This window comes from Sabethes cyaneus, chromosome 1, assembly GCF_943734655.1.
Source record: "Sabethes cyaneus chromosome 1, idSabCyanKW18_F2, whole genome shotgun sequence".
In the NCBI taxonomy this organism is placed as follows: Eukaryota; Metazoa; Arthropoda; class Insecta; order Diptera; family Culicidae; genus Sabethes; species Sabethes cyaneus.
The window spans coordinates 4,743,753-4,762,686 of NC_071353.1; the positions used below are offsets into that span (position 1 = coordinate 4,743,753).

General features: G+C 41.0%; 2 protein-coding genes across 2 annotated transcripts in view; one reads left to right on the forward strand and one right to left on the reverse strand.

The window, feature by feature from the left end:
• LOC128737120 (ETS-like protein pointed) overlaps positions 1–10,594 on the reverse strand; it is a 228,667-nt gene extending 218,073 nt beyond the window's left edge. Inside the window, exon 1 of the mRNA XM_053831723.1 lies at positions 9,165–10,594. The gene's annotated coding sequence lies outside the window, so the exon portion shown is untranslated. The remainder of the gene's footprint in view (positions 1–9,164) is intronic.
• Positions 10,595–18,148: 7,554 nt separating this feature from the next.
• LOC128738273 (ATP synthase-coupling factor 6, mitochondrial) lies at positions 18,149–18,896 on the forward strand. The gene is made up of 3 exons (XM_053833325.1): positions 18,149–18,258; positions 18,428–18,585; positions 18,657–18,896. The coding sequence occupies exons 2-3, from the start codon at positions 18,428–18,430 to the stop codon at positions 18,820–18,822; spliced, it is 324 nt and encodes a 107-aa protein (XP_053689300.1). The 5' UTR covers positions 18,149–18,258; the 3' UTR covers positions 18,823–18,896.
• The last annotated feature ends 38 nt before the right edge of the window (positions 18,897–18,934 follow it).

Below are 18,934 nucleotides of genomic sequence, written 5' to 3' on the forward strand. Positions count from 1 at the left end.
CTCGCCTGCTCAACTCGATTGCTTGTCGCGATATCATATGATCGGTGTTAAATCAGACCGGACCAAGTCGGAAAATTTTAAAAAATGAGTTAATGATAGCACGATCAAGAATTTTCTAAGCAACATTTTACTTTAATCAGACTACATGAATGTTGCAGATAGCCAGAGTAAGGAGATGATTTCGAATCCAGCAAACTTTGAATGCGTTTTTCTTGAAGTCAGAATTTTGCCACTCGGTTCTGTCTGACTTAACACCGACTCTATGAATCGGTTTGCGGCAGACAATAGACGGTTCAGAGCCACTCACACAAAAGAGCCATATTGCCCGCCTATAGAATCAACACAGTGGAGTGGAGAAGTTTTTATTCAGTTAAATAAAATCCAATACGACCATGAAAACTATTTGTTACAGTTTCCGGCTATGACTCTTTTATGTACAACATCCTAGAGCTATATTATGCAATATAAGAACTCAAAGAACTAATACAAAAATTAAACATCTTCGCAAACACTGGTCAATGGAATGTATCCGCAGTTTTCTGAATTCTGAACAGACATTTCTATTTTCCGGATCGTAAGATACGGGCTCAACTAGTGAATAATAATCATGATATCACGAATTACTTGCAGTACAACACAACGCAAGATCATGAACTAATATTCATGATTTTGTGCTGCCTGATATGGCACTTCAGTCATGATTTGACGGCAATTCAAACTTTATGATTTCATGATTTCATTCATGGTATCGGAATAGGATTTTTTTCCGCGCAGAACTATCACTGTCATCTGCAAACTGTCCAATTGTACATGGGGTTTGTAAGACATTCATAAATATCGTTGACATAAAAATTATAAAGTAGGTGGTTTAAGCAGATCCATGTAACTAATTCGAGATGTTGATATGTCTTTATGCGAGATATGCATGTGATTTTCAGATAGCTAATTATATGTGTATGTATGTATACCACCATCACTTCAAGGATTTTCCTATGTATGCAAGAAGAATGACTGTAGAATCGAAATTGTTCACCAAGCAGCTTTCACGTATATGCTGTAAGAGGGACCAAGAGGGGTTGGGTGGACTCGTAAGCAGAGGCACTTACGCACATTCCACGGATAGATGAGAATCCCTTCCAACATAAACATCCGGTTACTTGATCAACGATTTTCCCGTGCAAACTGAACTTGCGTAATGGGAAAAAAGGGCAGGAGCGTGTTAAACTCCTATCGGGCCTTTAGGGGAGGGGGGCATCCTCCAGGTGATTCAGGCAGATCACACACGTCCATTCTCCAGCCCTCCATTTTCAGATAACTAATTATGCAAAAAATGGTTTGTATCTTTTTTTCCCCTCATTTCAGTCTCTAAATGGTCTGGAACTTGTGTTCCCTTCATTTAGAAACGATATCGTTAGCTCGTGAACTTCCACAAATGGACTGGAATCTTTGTTCCCTACATTTATATATCTAATGGCCTGGAAATATCAATTCCCTTCATGTAGGTCCTTTTTTATACCATTGGAATATCGTTTCCACAACCGTGTATGAAATGGGGAAGGCAACTAGGAAAAAGCACCAAGCATAGCTTTAGTCATCCCAAGCTCCTACCTAGCGCCTCCACCTGGTCATACCTGGAAATGATTGAATAAAGTAATCGTCATTTTCCAGGATGCTTTCAAGAATTAAATTAGATTGGAAAGTCTTTTCCACAACCAAAGTAGTCGAAATTATTTAGTGATATAAATAAAAACTTCCGTTACCATGGACATATTGACACGTTGACAATTTTCGTCAAATTCTTGAAAGAAAGAAAGAAAGAAAATCTCCAACTGATTTAACTTCTGTACTTTGTTTTTATTTCACGTCTTGTTTTCAATCGTTCCTTCATCCTTTAAGAAAGCTATAGCCAATTTGTCGGGTAGATCTAGCCGCCCATGTAGCACACGCCATAGGACTACCAAAGCCTGCTCAGATATAATTATGAGGTAAATTTAACCCGAATCAGCCCAGAATTATCTCGTGAATTCAACGCAAGTTTCAAATCTAATACCGAATTTGTTTGTTCAATCCGGGTTGAAACTAGATGAACTTTTTGTGTTCATTTGCTCTTATCTGACAGATCAAATTCATCCAGTTCCAACCCGGATTGAATAAACAAATTCGCTATAAGATGCTATTGTAGCAACGTACAAAATTTAAACCGTTTGACTGCGTTTTCAAGTGATGAAAATATTATTGGTCTTTTTGGCGAAAAACATCTTCGCGCTTATTCGGATTAAGGCCGTTCCATACTAAAAGACGGTGAAATTATTGAATCGAAGGTTCCGTTTTACCCAACTAATCAAAACGCATCGCCTAAATTCAGTCCTCGAAAGCTTTTTTTCAAGTCTATTCGATTGACTGCCCTAATTGTAGCAATTCGGGGGTTTAAATTGGGCTACGTCACCGCCCACAATCGCGTATTATCAAGCCAAGCATCGTACCCTACACTGATTAGAACCGAGTAATCCAGCAAGGTTATGATGCCGCACGCTTTCGCATTCACGGTATATGCTCGGTACGATGCGACGATGATTCAACCTGCAAACAATAGGTGTAAAATCACGTTTCAACCTCGAAGCCGTCAACGGAACGTTACGAAGAAAAGTCCCCCGCTTTGGTGTGGAAAAAAACTCGTGTCCACGCGCTATTGACATGGTAATTCCTGTCATAGACATTCCGTCTTCAGTTCAAACTGTCCCCTACAATGTTGAACGGTTTCTTGCTCTACTCACATAAATTAATAGGAAAGAAAAGAACAACTACACTCATTTTTGGGAAATTTTGTTTACAGCCGTCTCTAAAGGTGTTGTAGGCAAATATTTGTTCATCTTTGAAGAAAGCGCGACAATGCCGGCTCTGCCGGCCATTTACGATCGACGTTACATCACAGTTTCACGGAATCCGAATGCAACGCAGCAAATGACGATCACCGTCGGAATTTTTCCTGAAATCATATCAAAACTAAAGCTCAACCAATGGGAGAACGAGGTTCCACTGCAGCATAACTACAGTGTTTGGTCAGTCTACTTGGCACTACAACGCTATCAGGCTGTTATTTTTATCAGTGGTTTTGATGGCAAAACTGGCAAAATAATGATAAGTGAAATGCTTTTCGTTTTTTTTTGCTGTTGTTGTCGTCGTTCGACGGTCTGTCAGAGCAAAACCTGGCGGGTGCAGGGACAGACTGGAAGCACCGCTAACGTCCCCAAGCCACCAATTCGTTTTCTACAAATGTAGTTTTATCTTATCATTTTAAAGAAGAAACAACCGGGTAGGGGAGAACAGAAAATTGCAATTATCGAGCGTTACCTTCGTGATGATAAGGCTGATTGTGGAAAGATGTGTGCTCGAAAAATGGGAGCAGAAATTGACTGTGTGACCTACCTGTATGAGGGGGTTTTTGCACTACAGCGAAAAAAGATTCAGTGCCTGTGTGGCGCAATTCTGAAAGCATTTTTACTCTCGTGTGTTCCCAAAATATCTGTACCTTGTCTCGCTGTCAATCACTGATTGATGATGATTTTAGTAAATGAATTCTCAAGAATACCCACGGCGAAACTGCTTTGCTTCCATTCATTATTCAGAGTTACTTAAAACAATCAGAAGGGTTGTATTCTAGTTAAGTTACGATCGTATGGCTGACGATGATGACACTTGGATTTAGGGTTAACTTGAGCTTGGATTTAATTTTGGACTTATCTGTGAATTAATTTTCAATTTACACCGAGAGGAGAAATACAATTAGTCTTTAGTCAACTGCCAATGAATTCAGATCATTTCCTCGTTCCTTCCGAATATCCAATAGGTTGTGAGCCCAGATCGCAGCGAAGCAACGTACCAAACTTCGCTGTCGTGAAAATTCTTGAAGGAATAATGGAAGGCAGTAAGGTGTCCATTGTGAAGCTAAAAAACTCCAGTTATACGATTTGGGCGTTCAAGGCGGAGATGTTGCTGACTAGGGAGGTTGCTGTGGCAGTACGTCGAGGACGAGACTCCAGAACCGGTAACGGAAATTTTGAAAACCGGAGACCGGAAGGCTTCTTCTTAATCAGCTCCAGGCCGTGGTTTCCTCTGCTGTACGAAGAAGTCGTCTCCATTCAACTCGGTCCATGGCCGCAATTCGCCAGCCACGTAGTCTACGTAGGGTCTGCAGGTCGCCTTCCACTCGATCGATTCATCTTGCTCGCTGCGCGCCCCGCCGTCTCGTTCCAGTCGGATCGTTATTACGAACTTTTTTAACCTCCTCGATCTGAAGTGAACGTCTCGTGGAATGCGGTACGCTACCGCTGGTTGAATTGTTTAGGCCGAACATATCTACCAGAATACCTAGGGTCATCGAACTTTCAGCGTCAGCTGTTGTCTCATTACAACGATGCTTAAGTTGGTTGGTATGCGACCTAATAAGCTTCTTGCGTCCGTGCTACTCGTCGAACAGCACATTGTGGTTGACACGCCCGATGTTTTCAATGATAACACCGGAAACCCATTGCCATTTATTATTGCTGCTGTAGACTTTAGCGTAGACCTTGCCTCCACTTTTGAAATCACGTGGAATTGCGCCGTGCTTCAGATTAAACTGCTCGTTCTGACTGTAGTTGAAAACTATCGGTTTCGGTTGATTGTAATGTAGAAGATCAAGGATTGTCTTCATGTTACGGCCATGCATCTGCTGTGAGGGTGTCTTGCCATTAAGAACACGACTAGGTGTAGTCCTATATACTTGGAGGAATGTCCGGAGCGTTTCAGAGATAGCTTCCCCTTCGTTGATTTTACGCAATGACCTCTTCAAGGTGTCTACGAATTTTTCGGCCTGTCCGTTTGACTGCGGGTGATAAGGCGAAATTCGAAAATGTTGAATACCATTCTTCTTGCATAGTATCGCAAACTGTTCCGATGTGAACTGTGTACCATTGTCGGAAACTATAACATTTGGAATGCCAAACCGTGCAAATAATTCACTCAGAAACTCAGTTACTGCAGTCGTTGTTGGGCACCGTACGATGCGTATTTCAGGCCATTTTGAAAAGGCGTCCACAACCACTAGAAAGTAAAATCCGTTTATTGGGCCAGCGACGTCAATGTGGATACGTTCCCATGGAGATTGCGCAAGTGGCCATGATTGCAGTGGCACTTTTGTTGGCGTCTTCGAATGAGTAATGCAATTATCACACCTTTTTACTGTTGGCTGCGTGCAACAGCTTTCATCCTCTCAATCCCCGGATGTCCTCGATGAAGTTGCTTCATAATTCGCTTACGTAAATTTTGTGGAACTACTAATCGGTTAGACATCATAAGTTATGATCCATAACACAATCCTTTACAACCGACAATGCATTTCGATGAACGAAAAACGGTCGTACTGCAGCGTTGACAATGCTGTCGAGCTTAGAAGGCCATCCAAGATGGATATGCTGCACCACTTGCTGGAGTACTGGGCACTGGAGAGTAGCACTACGCACCGATTTGAATGTTACCGGTAGTGTGCTGATGGCTCCTTGAAGTGGCACCTCAACGGATAAAATCCTCATCTGGTTTGACGTTCCTGTCGATCAATCGAGATAGTACGTCGACATATCCGAATTGAGATTGAACCTATTCAATATCGAAATTATAGCACATGAGTGTCAGTGCCCAACGTTGAAGTCGGTTTGCCGTGTGAACAGGAATTCCTTTCTTCAGTCCAAAAATTCGCAACAGTGGCTGGTGATCTGTCTGGAGCGTGAACTTGCGACCTAGCAGCATGCGATGGAATTTCGTTACGGAAAACACCAATGCAAGACCTTCCTTTTCGATCTGACCATAATTTGCCTCTGCAGACGTGAGAGCGAGACGCGTGTGCAACAGCTTTCAGAACACCATCGGGAAACTGATGCATCTGCTGGACAAATTTTGCATAAAAATTTACAGCACCAAGAAATGAACGTAGACTTGTAATGTCATACGGCGGCGGCATTTTGATGATAGATTTAATCTTAACCGGATCAGGACGGAGACCTTTGGCATCTACAATATGTCCAAGGTATTTGATCTGCGGCTGAAGAAGTTTGCACTTTTCTTCCCTCAAAATGAAACCGTATGACTGGAGGCGTTGAAACAGAGCGTGGAGATTCGTGATGCTCCTTTTCAGTTCTGCTATACACCAAAATGTCGTCCAAGAACGAGTCCACTCCTTTAAGTCCAGCAACCATGCTGTTCATTTATTGCATTGAAAAGCTCCGAGGGCAGATTTTACACCCGGCGCAAGTCGATTGAACCGGAAGAGTCCTCGATGCGTGTTAATCGTGAGTAGCTGCTTCGAGTCGTCATCAACTTCAACCTGAAGATAAGCATCGCTCAGGTCGATGATGCTAAAATACCGGCATCCGTTAAGCTTGCTGAATATATCATCTGGTACTGGTAACGGATAGTGATTGGGTTCCAAAACAGCATTAAGTCCAGTTGAGTAATCCGCACAAATTCGCACTTTTCCTCCTGGCTTTTTAACTGCTACGATTGGTGCGAAAAATTCACTGGCGTAATGATACCCAATTCATGCAAACGATCCAATTCAGTATCAATCTTCTCTATGGATGTGAATGGAACTGGACGCTTTGGTTTGAAGACAGGTCTGGCATCTGGCTTGAGATATAGGTCAACCTTCATCTTCTTACAGTGTCCAAGGCTAGGCTTAAACACATCTGTAAACTTGGCGTTGTACTGTTCTATGTAATTAGCTTGATCAGCACCAGCATAAACTTGGTTAAAAATTGCAGATAGTGCGGTGTCCCATAGTCCGAACAACTCGATCCAATCCAGCCCGAACAAATTTATCACATATAAAACTGCAGTTTTGGTAATATCTCCAAGAGTAACTGTGCATAGGAGTTCACCAAGGAGACGAAACGGCTTACCTGGCGCTGTCCTAGCAGTTTGAGTAGTAGGAGTTAGTAAAGATGAACCCATTTTCTTCCACTGCTTCTGTGAGATGATTGAAATATCGGAAGCAGTGTCCAACTGTAGCGTGATTCATCGAAGATCCATCGATGTCGATTGTCAGAAACTTTCGTCTCGAAGGATATCTAACTTGGTTTATAGAGTAAATACCATTTACTTTATTCTTTCCCTTTGACGCCTCTTTCGTCGTATAACAGCCACAATAACCCTCTTTGTGTCCAGTTTGCTTACAGTTCCGACAAACATGCCTCGTGTATGTGCAGTCTCGGACGTAATGCATTCCGCCACACTGCCAACAGGGTGTTTTAGGACCTTCAGTCTTTGACTTCTTGCTTTCCTTTGAACGCGATTTAATCGATGGTGGTTTGTTTTGCTTGAACTTATCGGTTTCTTCTGTTCCACGATAGCTACATCATGTTTCAGGTTTTGAAGACGTTGGCATTCTGCGATAAGTGATTCAAGATTACACTCCCCTTCTGCATTGTTTTCCAGCTTGGATAGAAGTCTTGTTCGAATGTCGACATCCTTCGGAGAGCGTAACCCGCAAATAAAATTCAGGCTTTTGAACTGATCGGCCGTAATCTTGTTCAGCTCAAAATCTTCACAGTATTTGTTGGTTATACCTGCGTACGTCACAAAATCGTCAGCGTCGTTTTTGCTCCGTTGAAAACACAGGTACCATTTGCTAAACAGTGAGACGCGAACGCTGAACAGCTCACACTGTTTCTTCGAATGAAAATTCACGGGGGTGCTTTGGAAACACGAAGTTGACATACTTGTCATGCACAGTCACAGTAAGGCTTCTCAGTAGCAACCGGACTTTTGCTGCATCGTCCAACTTCGCTCCGTCCTTGAGGAAGAGATCTTCGTACTTCCGGTACCACCGGTCGAAAACGAGACCGTTTTCTGGATCATTGACGAATTCCCGGATGTTGGATGCCAGAGATTCGATGATGAATTTCGGACTGCTCGATGACCGTTTTCTTGAATGCCGAAATGTTCCATAATCTGCATCATCCGAGCGTTTTGCTCCGCCATCTCCTTATTCTGTCGCAAAATTTGCTGATACAGATCTTGAAAATCGCCTCCAGATCATGCCATTTTGATTGAGTGGCTCTTTCTTCAAAGCGATGAATTCGAGTTTAAAACCTCGTCGCCAATATGTTATACTTCAATCTTGTAGAACTATTTATTATCAACTATCTTGAACAAAGACTACAACATGAATGATGAAAAATCTATTCTTCATTTGGGTACCCGATCTATTGCAATCTTGTGTAACGAAGTTTTGCAAATTAACAACACCTTGGTAACACCTTGGGTGGTTACAAGGTAACAGATGTCGAGGAGGAGTGTTAGTTTTTCGAATCGAAGCAAACTGTGAATTAATTTTCAATTTATATCGAGAGGAGAAATGCAATTAGTCTTCAGTCAACTGCCAATCAATTCAGATCATTTCCTCGTTCCTTCCGAATATCCAATATGTTCCTAGTCCTAGCCTATCGCAGGTTGCTGGCATTTTCTCTTTACAATTCAAATCTGCTACAAAGAGCAAGAGAAAAAGCTATCAGGCAGGATTCTCATCTTCCACTGAGGAAGTTTCACTCACTGTGTAACGTAACCAATATGGCTTAACATGGCCGGAAGCTGATAAGGAGTTATCTCCCCTCAGCCGAGCCGCCGTGTCTACGCCGAGTAGAGTCTGGATTGGTGAATTGAAATTGCGCTACGGTTCGAAAACTTGATAATGCAAAAGAACGTCATCGCCGCCTACAGGTGTGGTGGTTTTGAGAGGAAAATGATTAGATAGAGATGAATTTTACTCTCCATCTGTCGGGGAGAAGTTTTGAAAAATATTATGCAATACCATTCAGAGTATAATAAAATCCTTATGAGCGATCACTCGCCTATATTTACGTCTAATACTAATTGACTATTAGTGAATAACAAAATATGTACTTTCATCCCGGTCACAACCACAGAAGCACAATTGACCCGTCAAGGCTTCAGCGCGGTCCGAGTGTAATGAATTTGAATAACAAAGGCAGTTGCTGCCTTACCAAGCCAGTAGACATCGGCCTATATGCTAATCCCTAGATCGTATGTTAGAATATTGAATCAGCTTGTTTTGAAATTTTAAATCGTAACAGAAAATATAGGCAACAAAAACAATCGTCCAAGTTACTTACGCCCCAAGAAGAGTTCGGCTGCACGCTGGTAGAAGCTCCCTCCGATGGGCCGCTCCTGACTGCTGCAAACAACTCTTCAACTCCGCGTTTGCAATTCAATCAAAACGCGCAAAAACCGTCTTCCTGCTTGCTGTTTGCTGCTCGAAACCGAGAACCAACGACCGACAGTATTTACCTGTCACGTTGTATTGCCCACAAACTTCATTTAGCGTTAACAAATTATAATTGCATTTGCATTTCACCCTCTTTGTTTCAATCAATGGACGAAGGGGAAGGAGGAGCGTCACAACACAGCGAAACCGCGAAATCGCACCCTCACTGATTCACTGCAGTTTCACTGATTTTGGTAAATATTCTAAATTTACAGAAAACGCTGTCTATCGCTTTATTCGCACTTTTCGCCTACTCTGCTGATCACCGCAACCGACGTCTAATCGCGTGCTGCTCTGCGCACAACCACACTTGCGTCGTCGGGATTCTGCTTCTTCGAGCTGCGGCAAGCGGCAAGCTCACTCACAACACAACACACACCGCCTTCTCGGATCGGATCGACGTGTGCGCTCACATAAGCAGCGCAAAATAAAATAAAAAAGCGCGAGTAAGATTTTATGAATGAATCAAATCGCTGCTTCTTAGTATTCTCTTCTTGCGACGTGTCGCCACCTTTCTGCTATCAACCAACCACACTCTTGCCCCGTCACCTAGCGTCACCCTGGGGCTGCTTCTTCTACGGTTTGCATTAATGATGATCGCTCGATCAGACCCGACAACCCTCCAACTGCACTGGGCGTTTTTCGCGGTATCAGTATTCTTCAAATTTCGGCTTCTTCTTTCCGCCCAACTTCGCCTACGCTGCAGCTTAACTTCGTAACGTACAAAAACATAAATAATCAAAATAATTTCATTCCATAATAAACCACCAAATGGGCCTCCGCAAGTGCAAATACGACTATGTAATGTACTGGTACTGGCAAATGACGAATGATCGCGCGTCAAATGAAAAATGTCGCCTCCGCGAAATACAACACTCTGACTCTTTTCTGAAGGGGGCTTAGGTTCCGATTTTTTTTTTCACTCTTCTCGCGCAGTTTGAAACCGTTCAAGCTAAACTTTTGACTCGAAATAATGCGTTCACTCCGGTCAGAAATTTCTTATCACTTGCTTTTGCCCCCGCCAACAAACAGTCCCATTCATTCGCGGTGTTACCACTCTGTCACTGATAACGATTGTTTTCAGCTTCTTTCTACAGTACACTTTTTATCACTTCTCGCGCTAGCTGATAGGCGAAATCGCAATGTTAGGCCTTGTGACCGAAGATATTCCTTACACCGCACTAAAACGGATCCTTCCGAGCTGCTTGAACTACAGCAGTCCATCCACACAGCAAACCACACAACCGAGGACGATCCGCAGGACTGAACCACTCACTTACTTCTGCTTAGAACGGCTCAACACAAACTGATCGACAGATTGTGTAAGTGCCTGCCCTGTTGATTGTGTGGCCGGCCGAAAGCTGAATCAACAGAAATGAAAAACAAGCTGAGTTTGAGTAGCGATTCACCTACACATCGATCGACTGTTCGCTAATGGGCTTAGCAACAGGCTTAAGCCAGCACTATTGCACGCACACACAAGCGCAGGCCATCCATAGCGCGCCCGGCACACTAAACGATGGCAAGCAAAATGTAAATAATCGAAGCTTGTGGAACAGCAAAGTGCACGAAGCGAAGAACAGCAGCAAAGCACGGTGCGGCAAGGTGCGGACTTTTGGTTTTATGAATGAAATTACCTACACCAACCGCGCACAGCCGGTTACTTACACAAACACATTTCCATTGAGCCCAAAGAGTTCGTACAACACACTTCACTAGCACACCACAGGAGCCTAAAACTTGTACAACGAGCAAAGCAGCAGGATGAGGGGAGTATTGGCTTTCGTTTGACGGGACGGGACGCAACGAACAACGCTACAGTGTTGTGCGCTTCTAGGAAGAATACAAATCTGTGAAGCGAAGGAACCGAAGGAACACACGATATGTACGCGAAAATCAACCGAGCAGTAAGGGATAGTGGGTTCGGTTCGGAACTTTGAAACCAGTATTGCAATTGCTTTGGGCAGAACAAATAGGCGACTTTTGACGTAGGACTGCGTGCTATAGGAAGGTATAGTGAAAAGAGAGTGTCATTAAAAAAATCTAAAAAATGCAAGTGTCACGAAAAAATGATTGATTTTGAGCGCTAATAACTCGTTCATTTTTCAGCCAACTCTAAAAGTATTTACATTAGTCGATCAAAAATCATTTTACGAATTAGATGATACACTCAAGTACTTTTTTTACACGGTTTGTTTTTTTCGAATATTGAGAACGGGGCTATTTAGGGACCATTCATTTATTTCTCAATACGTTTGGGAGAGGCCCGACATTCGTCACGTATTTTGTAAATGGTCCCTAAATTGCACCGTTCTTGAGTAATCGAAAAAAAAAACAAACCGTGTAAAAAAAGACTCGAGTGTATAGTGAAAACATTTCATTTTTAATTTATTCAGTATTGAAAAATGTTAGGAGAACAACGGTTAGCCCTTCAATACTGGCAGCACTTCCCTGCCTGCCGGTCTATTAAAGCTACAGTGTCTATTAACTAATTACACGAGATTGCATCATCCTTTTTTGAATACATGTGCCGTAATGGCACCGCGTGGTTGTGTTTATTTACCGTTCCGATATAATCCGCCGGACGATAATCCACGACGAATCTATTCCGCCAAGATTAATTAGCCCAGTAAAGGTTGAAGGAAAGGTGAGTTTTGTGGCGATTCGCGTTTGTTCGGTAAATGTTCCGTTGATTCTCTGAAAAGTTTGCTTTCATTCGTGGTCGGTGCGCGTTTAGTGGAAGCTGCCAGCTTAATCTGGGCAGGAGCCACTCCCAGGTAACCAATAAGCATTAGTATAAGCAGTAAATCAATCGTTTATTAGCATCCCTGGCGTTTTATACTGCAGGTTGCTGTTTATCAGCCTTTTGACTGCATAATTGTTGTAAATTGGCATCCACAAGTCTATTTAAATTCTTCTTGTTGGTAACTAGCTGCAAATAAGCATTTTCAGCACTATAAGAGGGCTAGCAGTAAAGTAGCCGCATATTTTGCCAAAATAGCATTTAAGTAGCATTTAAGGCAACTAAAATGCTTATTGGCTTGCATTTAAATGGCATTGGACATGCTTATTGGTTACCTGGGCTGTGCCCCTTTCCTGTTAGAATACGACAACCGAAGTTACGTACCCCAGCCGGCATCTCGTGGAGGTAGGAATATGAGTTAATCACCTTGATTCTTGTTTACGACCGTATCCTGCATTCGTACGAATAGTTTGTTTCGAACGAATCGGGAAGCACTATTCTCATATTCGAATGAACAAAAGGAAGGGGCGTTCGAATGTTCGAATGGATTCGAACGAAAACAAGGATACGAATCGGCTTAACTTTCGAACGAATTTTCTTCGAACGAAAACAAGAATAAGGGTGAATGAACAGAGGTTATGGAATGCACATGTTCACCCTTTGCCAGCCAATTCCATTTTCCATCTTGGGACAAGCAAATTTTTTATGACCACGTTCTCCACAATAGTATATAGATGATGGTCTGCATGCAGATAGGATATATAAATTGCCTTTATTACAGTTCCAAATATACGTTTCCAACAGTCTATCCCGCAGCTCCCTCGCCGCAGTCAAGTTAAATGGAAATATTTGGACATCATTTCGCGTTTTATCCAAAAACACTTCACGGTCACGTCTAAACCACCGATTGAACTGTTTAGAGCGGAAGTCCAGCACCATCCGCAATTAAAAAAATAAAACAGACAAGCTACAAATAACACCGATTACACCATAACAGTTTAGCAGTTTGTTTTTGTTAGTACACTACACAGTAAAATAATTCAACCTGTTTTCACGTACACAGAAAATAATTTAATACAATTTGTCACTTAAAGATTAGATTTTTTTTATTATTTGTTTTGCACTAACAAACTGTTCATAATATCAAAAAATTTTTAATAAAAACAAAAAAACTCACAACTAAGCACATCACTCGTGACTCAAATTTTTCGTAATGGCGGTGCGGTTTCAAATGACAGAAAAAAAGGGCAAAATAAACATAAAATTGTCATCAAGAAACGCGTTTCCATAGTCGGTTGAAAAGCACTAAACTTATACTGTTACGATAACCCATAAAAATGTTAAAACTACCATGATATTCTTACAGTTAGTAAGTTACCAATTTTATGGTCCTGTTGACAATTCAATATTGTTATATCAAGCTGCAAAAATATTGTCATTAGAAGTATGAGAGAAAAGTCAATTTAACCACGGAAATAGTCAGCTATTTGCTTGTTGTCATAGTAGTTTTAACCACGAAACTTCTCAAGTTGACAATAATCATGGTAAGCGCTACAATATTGCAATATAGTTAAGATGACCATGCATACATGTTTCGCATTACCATGGTTTTTTTCTCAGTGTAGCATTTCCCAAGAAATTTTTCACGATGGGGATGGCCAGACGCTGCCATCACCACTTCGTTTGACCCGCTTGCAGCACTCGAACTGGATTCTCTTTCAGCACGCTAGAAGGCGTGCTTTTACATTCTCAAGCGTCATTTTACTTTCGTCCAAATTTTCAATCGCCGTGGTTACCGTATCGTAACTAGGTGCCAACGAAATAAACAAGTTACTCACACTATCAAGTTCCGTGACCGTAGCACCCGCATCTTTCAGCTGTCTACCCAAGTAACCGCTAAGCACTGAATTAAGCTTGAAAGCTGCTCTATATTTGTCAGTTACATGCTGCCAGATGTAATTCAGCATTGTCAATGCATAGCAGCTTTAAAATGGCATTCTCAATGCTGAATTGAAATTTACTTGAAGCACTATGAAAAGCTGATTAGATGCTCTAAGCCAGCTTTATTGCCGTTACTGGCATCGAAAGAGATTTTGAAAACTACTCACACTTGCAGGAAATCTCCTTGCGAAAGTACGTGGTAAAAGAAAAAATGCCTCCCTCTTTTTTTATCTTACGCAAAATCCTGCACCCCTACCCTGCATCTATCGAATAAACATCAACACGAATCTATATGGCAGATGCATACGCATAATATGCAAGAAATATTTCTATAATATATGTTCAATACATGTATTCCATCACATAAAAAGAAAATAAAAGGTAGGTAATTGTTCCAAAGTGCAACCTTTGGAAGAAATGTGAAAAATAAAATCTTTCTCTCCATTTCACCTTGCTAAGCAAATCAAACATCCGAGTTAAGAATTTCGGCAATTTAAGTAGAGCTATTGGCAGCTGACTCGCAACAACCGTTTACACATCAACTGCTAAGGCGTTGCACTACTCCTCTAAGCCCTATAGACCTATATTTTTCCCATTTTTTATGTTTATCGATTTATCGTTACGCAACAGGCGTTACGTTTTATGACATTTGTAAATCTCAAAGCACTAATGTAGCCGGATATTTCGCCAAAACCGGCTTTCTAGTAGCCTTTTATAGGCATATTGAACTATACTGCACGATATGGTGTGCATCATAGGCTAATAAAAAGCTAGATTTCTACTTCTTTAAGTGCTCACTGGTTACTTGGGTAGTTAGCTCATCGAACCTACCGAAATGATCCGTAAAAGAATATACGTCTGAGCAGCAAAACCCTTTTTTGCAAACGTATTAGCTGACGATGTCCCCATTGCTTTTGCTGTTGGCTTGTCGCGGATGTACCTACTCCAGATGGCTATCAGCAATAAACGTTACCAGCAGTGCTTTTGCCTTTTCATCCCGGTCCTGAAATTCCAACTTTTCGCCTCCGTTCTCAGGGGGATCTTCCGTGATGGTTTCTTTGAGTCCATGCGCCGACAGTTAGGTCTCAACTCGGAACTTCCAGGTGTCAAAGTCTGAAACTGCACTATTCCTGCTTTCTTCGCACTAGACATGGTGAACGAGTTCATATATTCGCTCTATTTCTTCCTTCGGTATTGCGACGCTGGGCGCATAACCTGTAGAGAATAGTTTTATTTCGTATGATAGTGGTTTTTATTATTTGAACATGAACTGAACTGATTCTACAATAGCAGAGCTTATTTATAGTGAAAATGGTTTCTATGCAGATGTTATTTACCTGTAGCATAGTAACCTGGCAACTGGTGTTTGGCTTTATAGAAATGGAAAGTTTCTGACAAAATTTAAATTTAGCTGGATTGCTATGATTTCAACAAATTAAAAAAATCAGAAAGGTTGTATCCCAGACACAACCGCGTAGCTGGCGTAGAACTACGTTAGGCGGGTTTTTACGAAGAAACCTTGATTTGTCTTTCACACCATATTGTGGCGTGAAACAGCGTTAAGTAAATAATAGTGCTAAATAATTGTATCGCATTTTTGGTATGTATTTTGTGTAATTTGTTATGCCAAAAACAACTATTTTTACCAGTACCCAGAATTGAAGTACAGCCTGAATCCGTTAATTGGGTCACGACTGCACTTCAGCTGATTTTTGAACTCAAAAGTTCAACAGAATTTTGACATTCAAGTTGGAGCATGGCCCAACTAACGAACACCCAATTAACGAACCGTATCTCCCTCACGTATCCAGCTATTAATAAAATTCTCTCGTTAATATCAAACACTATTCACACATATATGTATTTTGATGATATCAAAAAATTGTTATGTTAAAATGGCTTGACTGTGCTACAGGGCGAGAAATCCCAATTTTTGCAAGTCGATAATTTTTCAGATCGTTTTATTCATTTTAATGATTGAAGGCTACTAAGCAAGTTAAAGTTGTTTGCAAAATGTTTTGTACCTTACACCCTTATACTGAGTTGACGGTCAAATAAACATTAGCTCCACAACGGATCCCCTCTGCTTTGTCTTCTCCATCATTTTCGAAAGAAATTAATGCTTGACTATTGAATAGTAAAGAATTGCAGGCAACTAAATGACGCAAAGCAGCAATTGAAACATTCAAAACTATTCTCGGATAGAAGAGTCGCAGATTTTCCTCACTTTGAGAATTGCTGCGTTACTTCACATGCACAAATATCTCTTCAGGCGTGTTTCCTTGTGAGACAACAGTTCCGAAAAAATTCTTCCAGTACCTTTTTGCGACTGCGAAAGCTAGAGATTTTTTAATGTTGTTCACACTTACCCAAAAACCCATTGACAAAACTTGCGTGAAAGCAAAAGCAAAAATACTTCCTTCACTTTTTTCTCACGCAAAAACCAAATAAATATTAGCAACTTTGTAGTCGCGAATGTAGATACAATCTGGCAAAAGGAAAGGATTGCTGCTCACTTTTCGGTGACGTTTCACCTTCAGGACATCAATTTGGACTAGATTCAGTGTTTAAAAATAAACTAGGTTGGAAGGAAGGGGTGGTTTTATGCTTTGACAAAATTGTTTACTTTCAGGACATCAAACTGAACTAGGTTTGTCGCAGTCCTAAGAAATCTTGTTAGGACGAGAGGGCTCTATTACTCTTTCTGGCATACTTCCCAAGCACAGATATCAAATCAGTCTAAACGTCGTAAAGAATCTTCGACCTATTGGGACGAGGGGGTTTTGTTGCTTTTTTATTTTCTAAACTTAAAGTAATCGAAATCACAGTAAACAGATAGTGTCTTTAACTGTCGTCCCTGCTGGTGGAGCAAGGCGATCACAAAGAAAATGTATCGGATAATTTGACATTGAAACTGTTCAGTAATTTTGACTAATTAGTGATTTAAAAAGGATGTTTCAATAGAAATCACATAATTGCTGCATCTTTTATGAGTCGATCGGTATCTAAACCATGAAAATCCATTATGGGGAATTCCCCTTCTTTCGTCAAAAAGCGCCACTATGAACAAAACGGAGACATTCCCAACCAAGAACAAATTTGAAATGTCGGTTTAATCGGTACGAAGAATGGAAAACGAGTGTTATATCTGTTTGTCTGTGACAGTAGGTTTAATGTACGGTACGGAAGAAAAATCGTTTGCCGTTTTTTCGGAAGTCCATCAATTCTAGATAGAATTAACAAAAGGGCGAATGTCGCAAATGTAAACAGAACGGGTGAGAGTTATTTTTTGCTGGACCAGCATAGGAAAATCAACCCTCACTCGGTTTGTTTACGCTTGCGACATTCGCCCTTTTGTTAATTCTATCTTCAATTTAGTGCTGGTGACACTATATTTATTAGAATCATTTAACCGTGTAGATTTTGCGCTTCTTTTGTCAAGTCACACCCTGTACATTTGACAGCCAAATTTTCAGTCATTTTTTGCTTGCGCTTTTCTTGCTTGTCAAACTAGTATTGGGCATCGAAACAAAAATAATCGATGTTTGTGAATCGATGTCAATAGACTCAAAAACCTCGGCACATCGATTAAATCGAGTGTGAGACATCGATGTTAATTGAATCGATGTTCGATGTTGGCAAATAAAGGAAACGGTACGGCCGATGCTCCTAATTATTCAGCATTATTCCGACTTTTTTGAGTGTCTACTGATATGCTGACAAACCCTTATTTTTTGGCTGATATTGAGAAAAAATCCTGATTTTTTCTGACTTTAACTAAATGAATATATTGTTGCAAAAAATAAAACAAAGTGACGGCATGTACCTGGTCGCCATTCTCCTTAATAGTCCGGTCTGTCGGTTCGCACATATATATGCGAAGTTCCGATAGAATTTAGAAAAATATTCATACTTCTACAAAAAAAATGCAGGATTTTAGCACAAAAAAACTATAGAAACAGCAACGCAGTCAACTGCGTTAATTGCGCCAATCTGAGTTGTCCTGATTTTATCGGGACATCGATGTGAATCGAAAAACTAACATCGATGTGACCGATTTTCCTGTAAGCTCACATCAAATCGAAACATCGGAAAATCGATGCTGGAACATCGATGTTTCGATTTATCGATGTGACATCGCCCATTACTATGTCAAACGCGAGTCTCAGTTCCTTCAGTAGAGGACAGTAGAAATTTGATTCAATATCGACTGAAATTGTTCACTTTGGTGCTGTCTCCGTCGATTTTTTCACTAACAGTAAGTAATATTCAAACTTTTATTTATGAAGCAGCGAAAAGGCTAAAAAAAGTGCTCAAAAACCGTTAGTTTCAAAGATAATCGGGAATACTGATTATTCAAAGTTACATAACTTTTTGGAGGTTATAGAGTTTGGAATAGTAAAATTAACAGGATAACTATCTTACAGATGTTGACCAACCCAATTCAACAGGCTGCCCGCATGTTGGGAGTTCAAGCTCGTCGCAATTACGGTGTGACGGCTGTCGTACTGTCCAAAGCGACCGATCCGATTCAGCAGCTCTTTGTCAACAAATTGCGTGAATACGCCAATAAGAGCAAGGGCGCGTAAGTTTTCCTTCCAGAATTCACTAGATCCGCAATTAATGCATCGATTTTTTCTTTGTAATCTATCACAGTGGTGGCAAGCTAGTCGATCCAACGCCGGAAATCGAACGCGAACTAAAGCAGGAACTGGAAAAGTTAGCCAAACAGTACGGAGGAGCTGGTGGTGACGATATGACCGCGTTCCCTAGCTTTAAATATGAAGAACCCAAGCTTGGACCGGTCAGTTCCAGCAGTTAAATTCAGTTCAAAGAGTGAAAATTGAAAAGTATCGCGGAATAAATTGTTAGCCTCTAGGAAAGAGCTAAGATTGTTTTCTCAGATTTTCTTAAATTCAAATGATTTTTTTCGT

Bases quoted from the DNA above. Each gene is read 5' to 3' on its own strand.
- LOC128738273 (XM_053833325.1), top strand. From the start codon at position 18,428: ATGTTGACCAACCCAATTCAACAGGCTGCCCGCATGTTGGGAGTTCAA. The intron at 18,586-18,656 runs GTAAGTTTTCCT...AATCTATCACAG, and splicing joins GCCAATAAGAGCAAGGGCGC to TGGTGGCAAGCTAGTCGATC.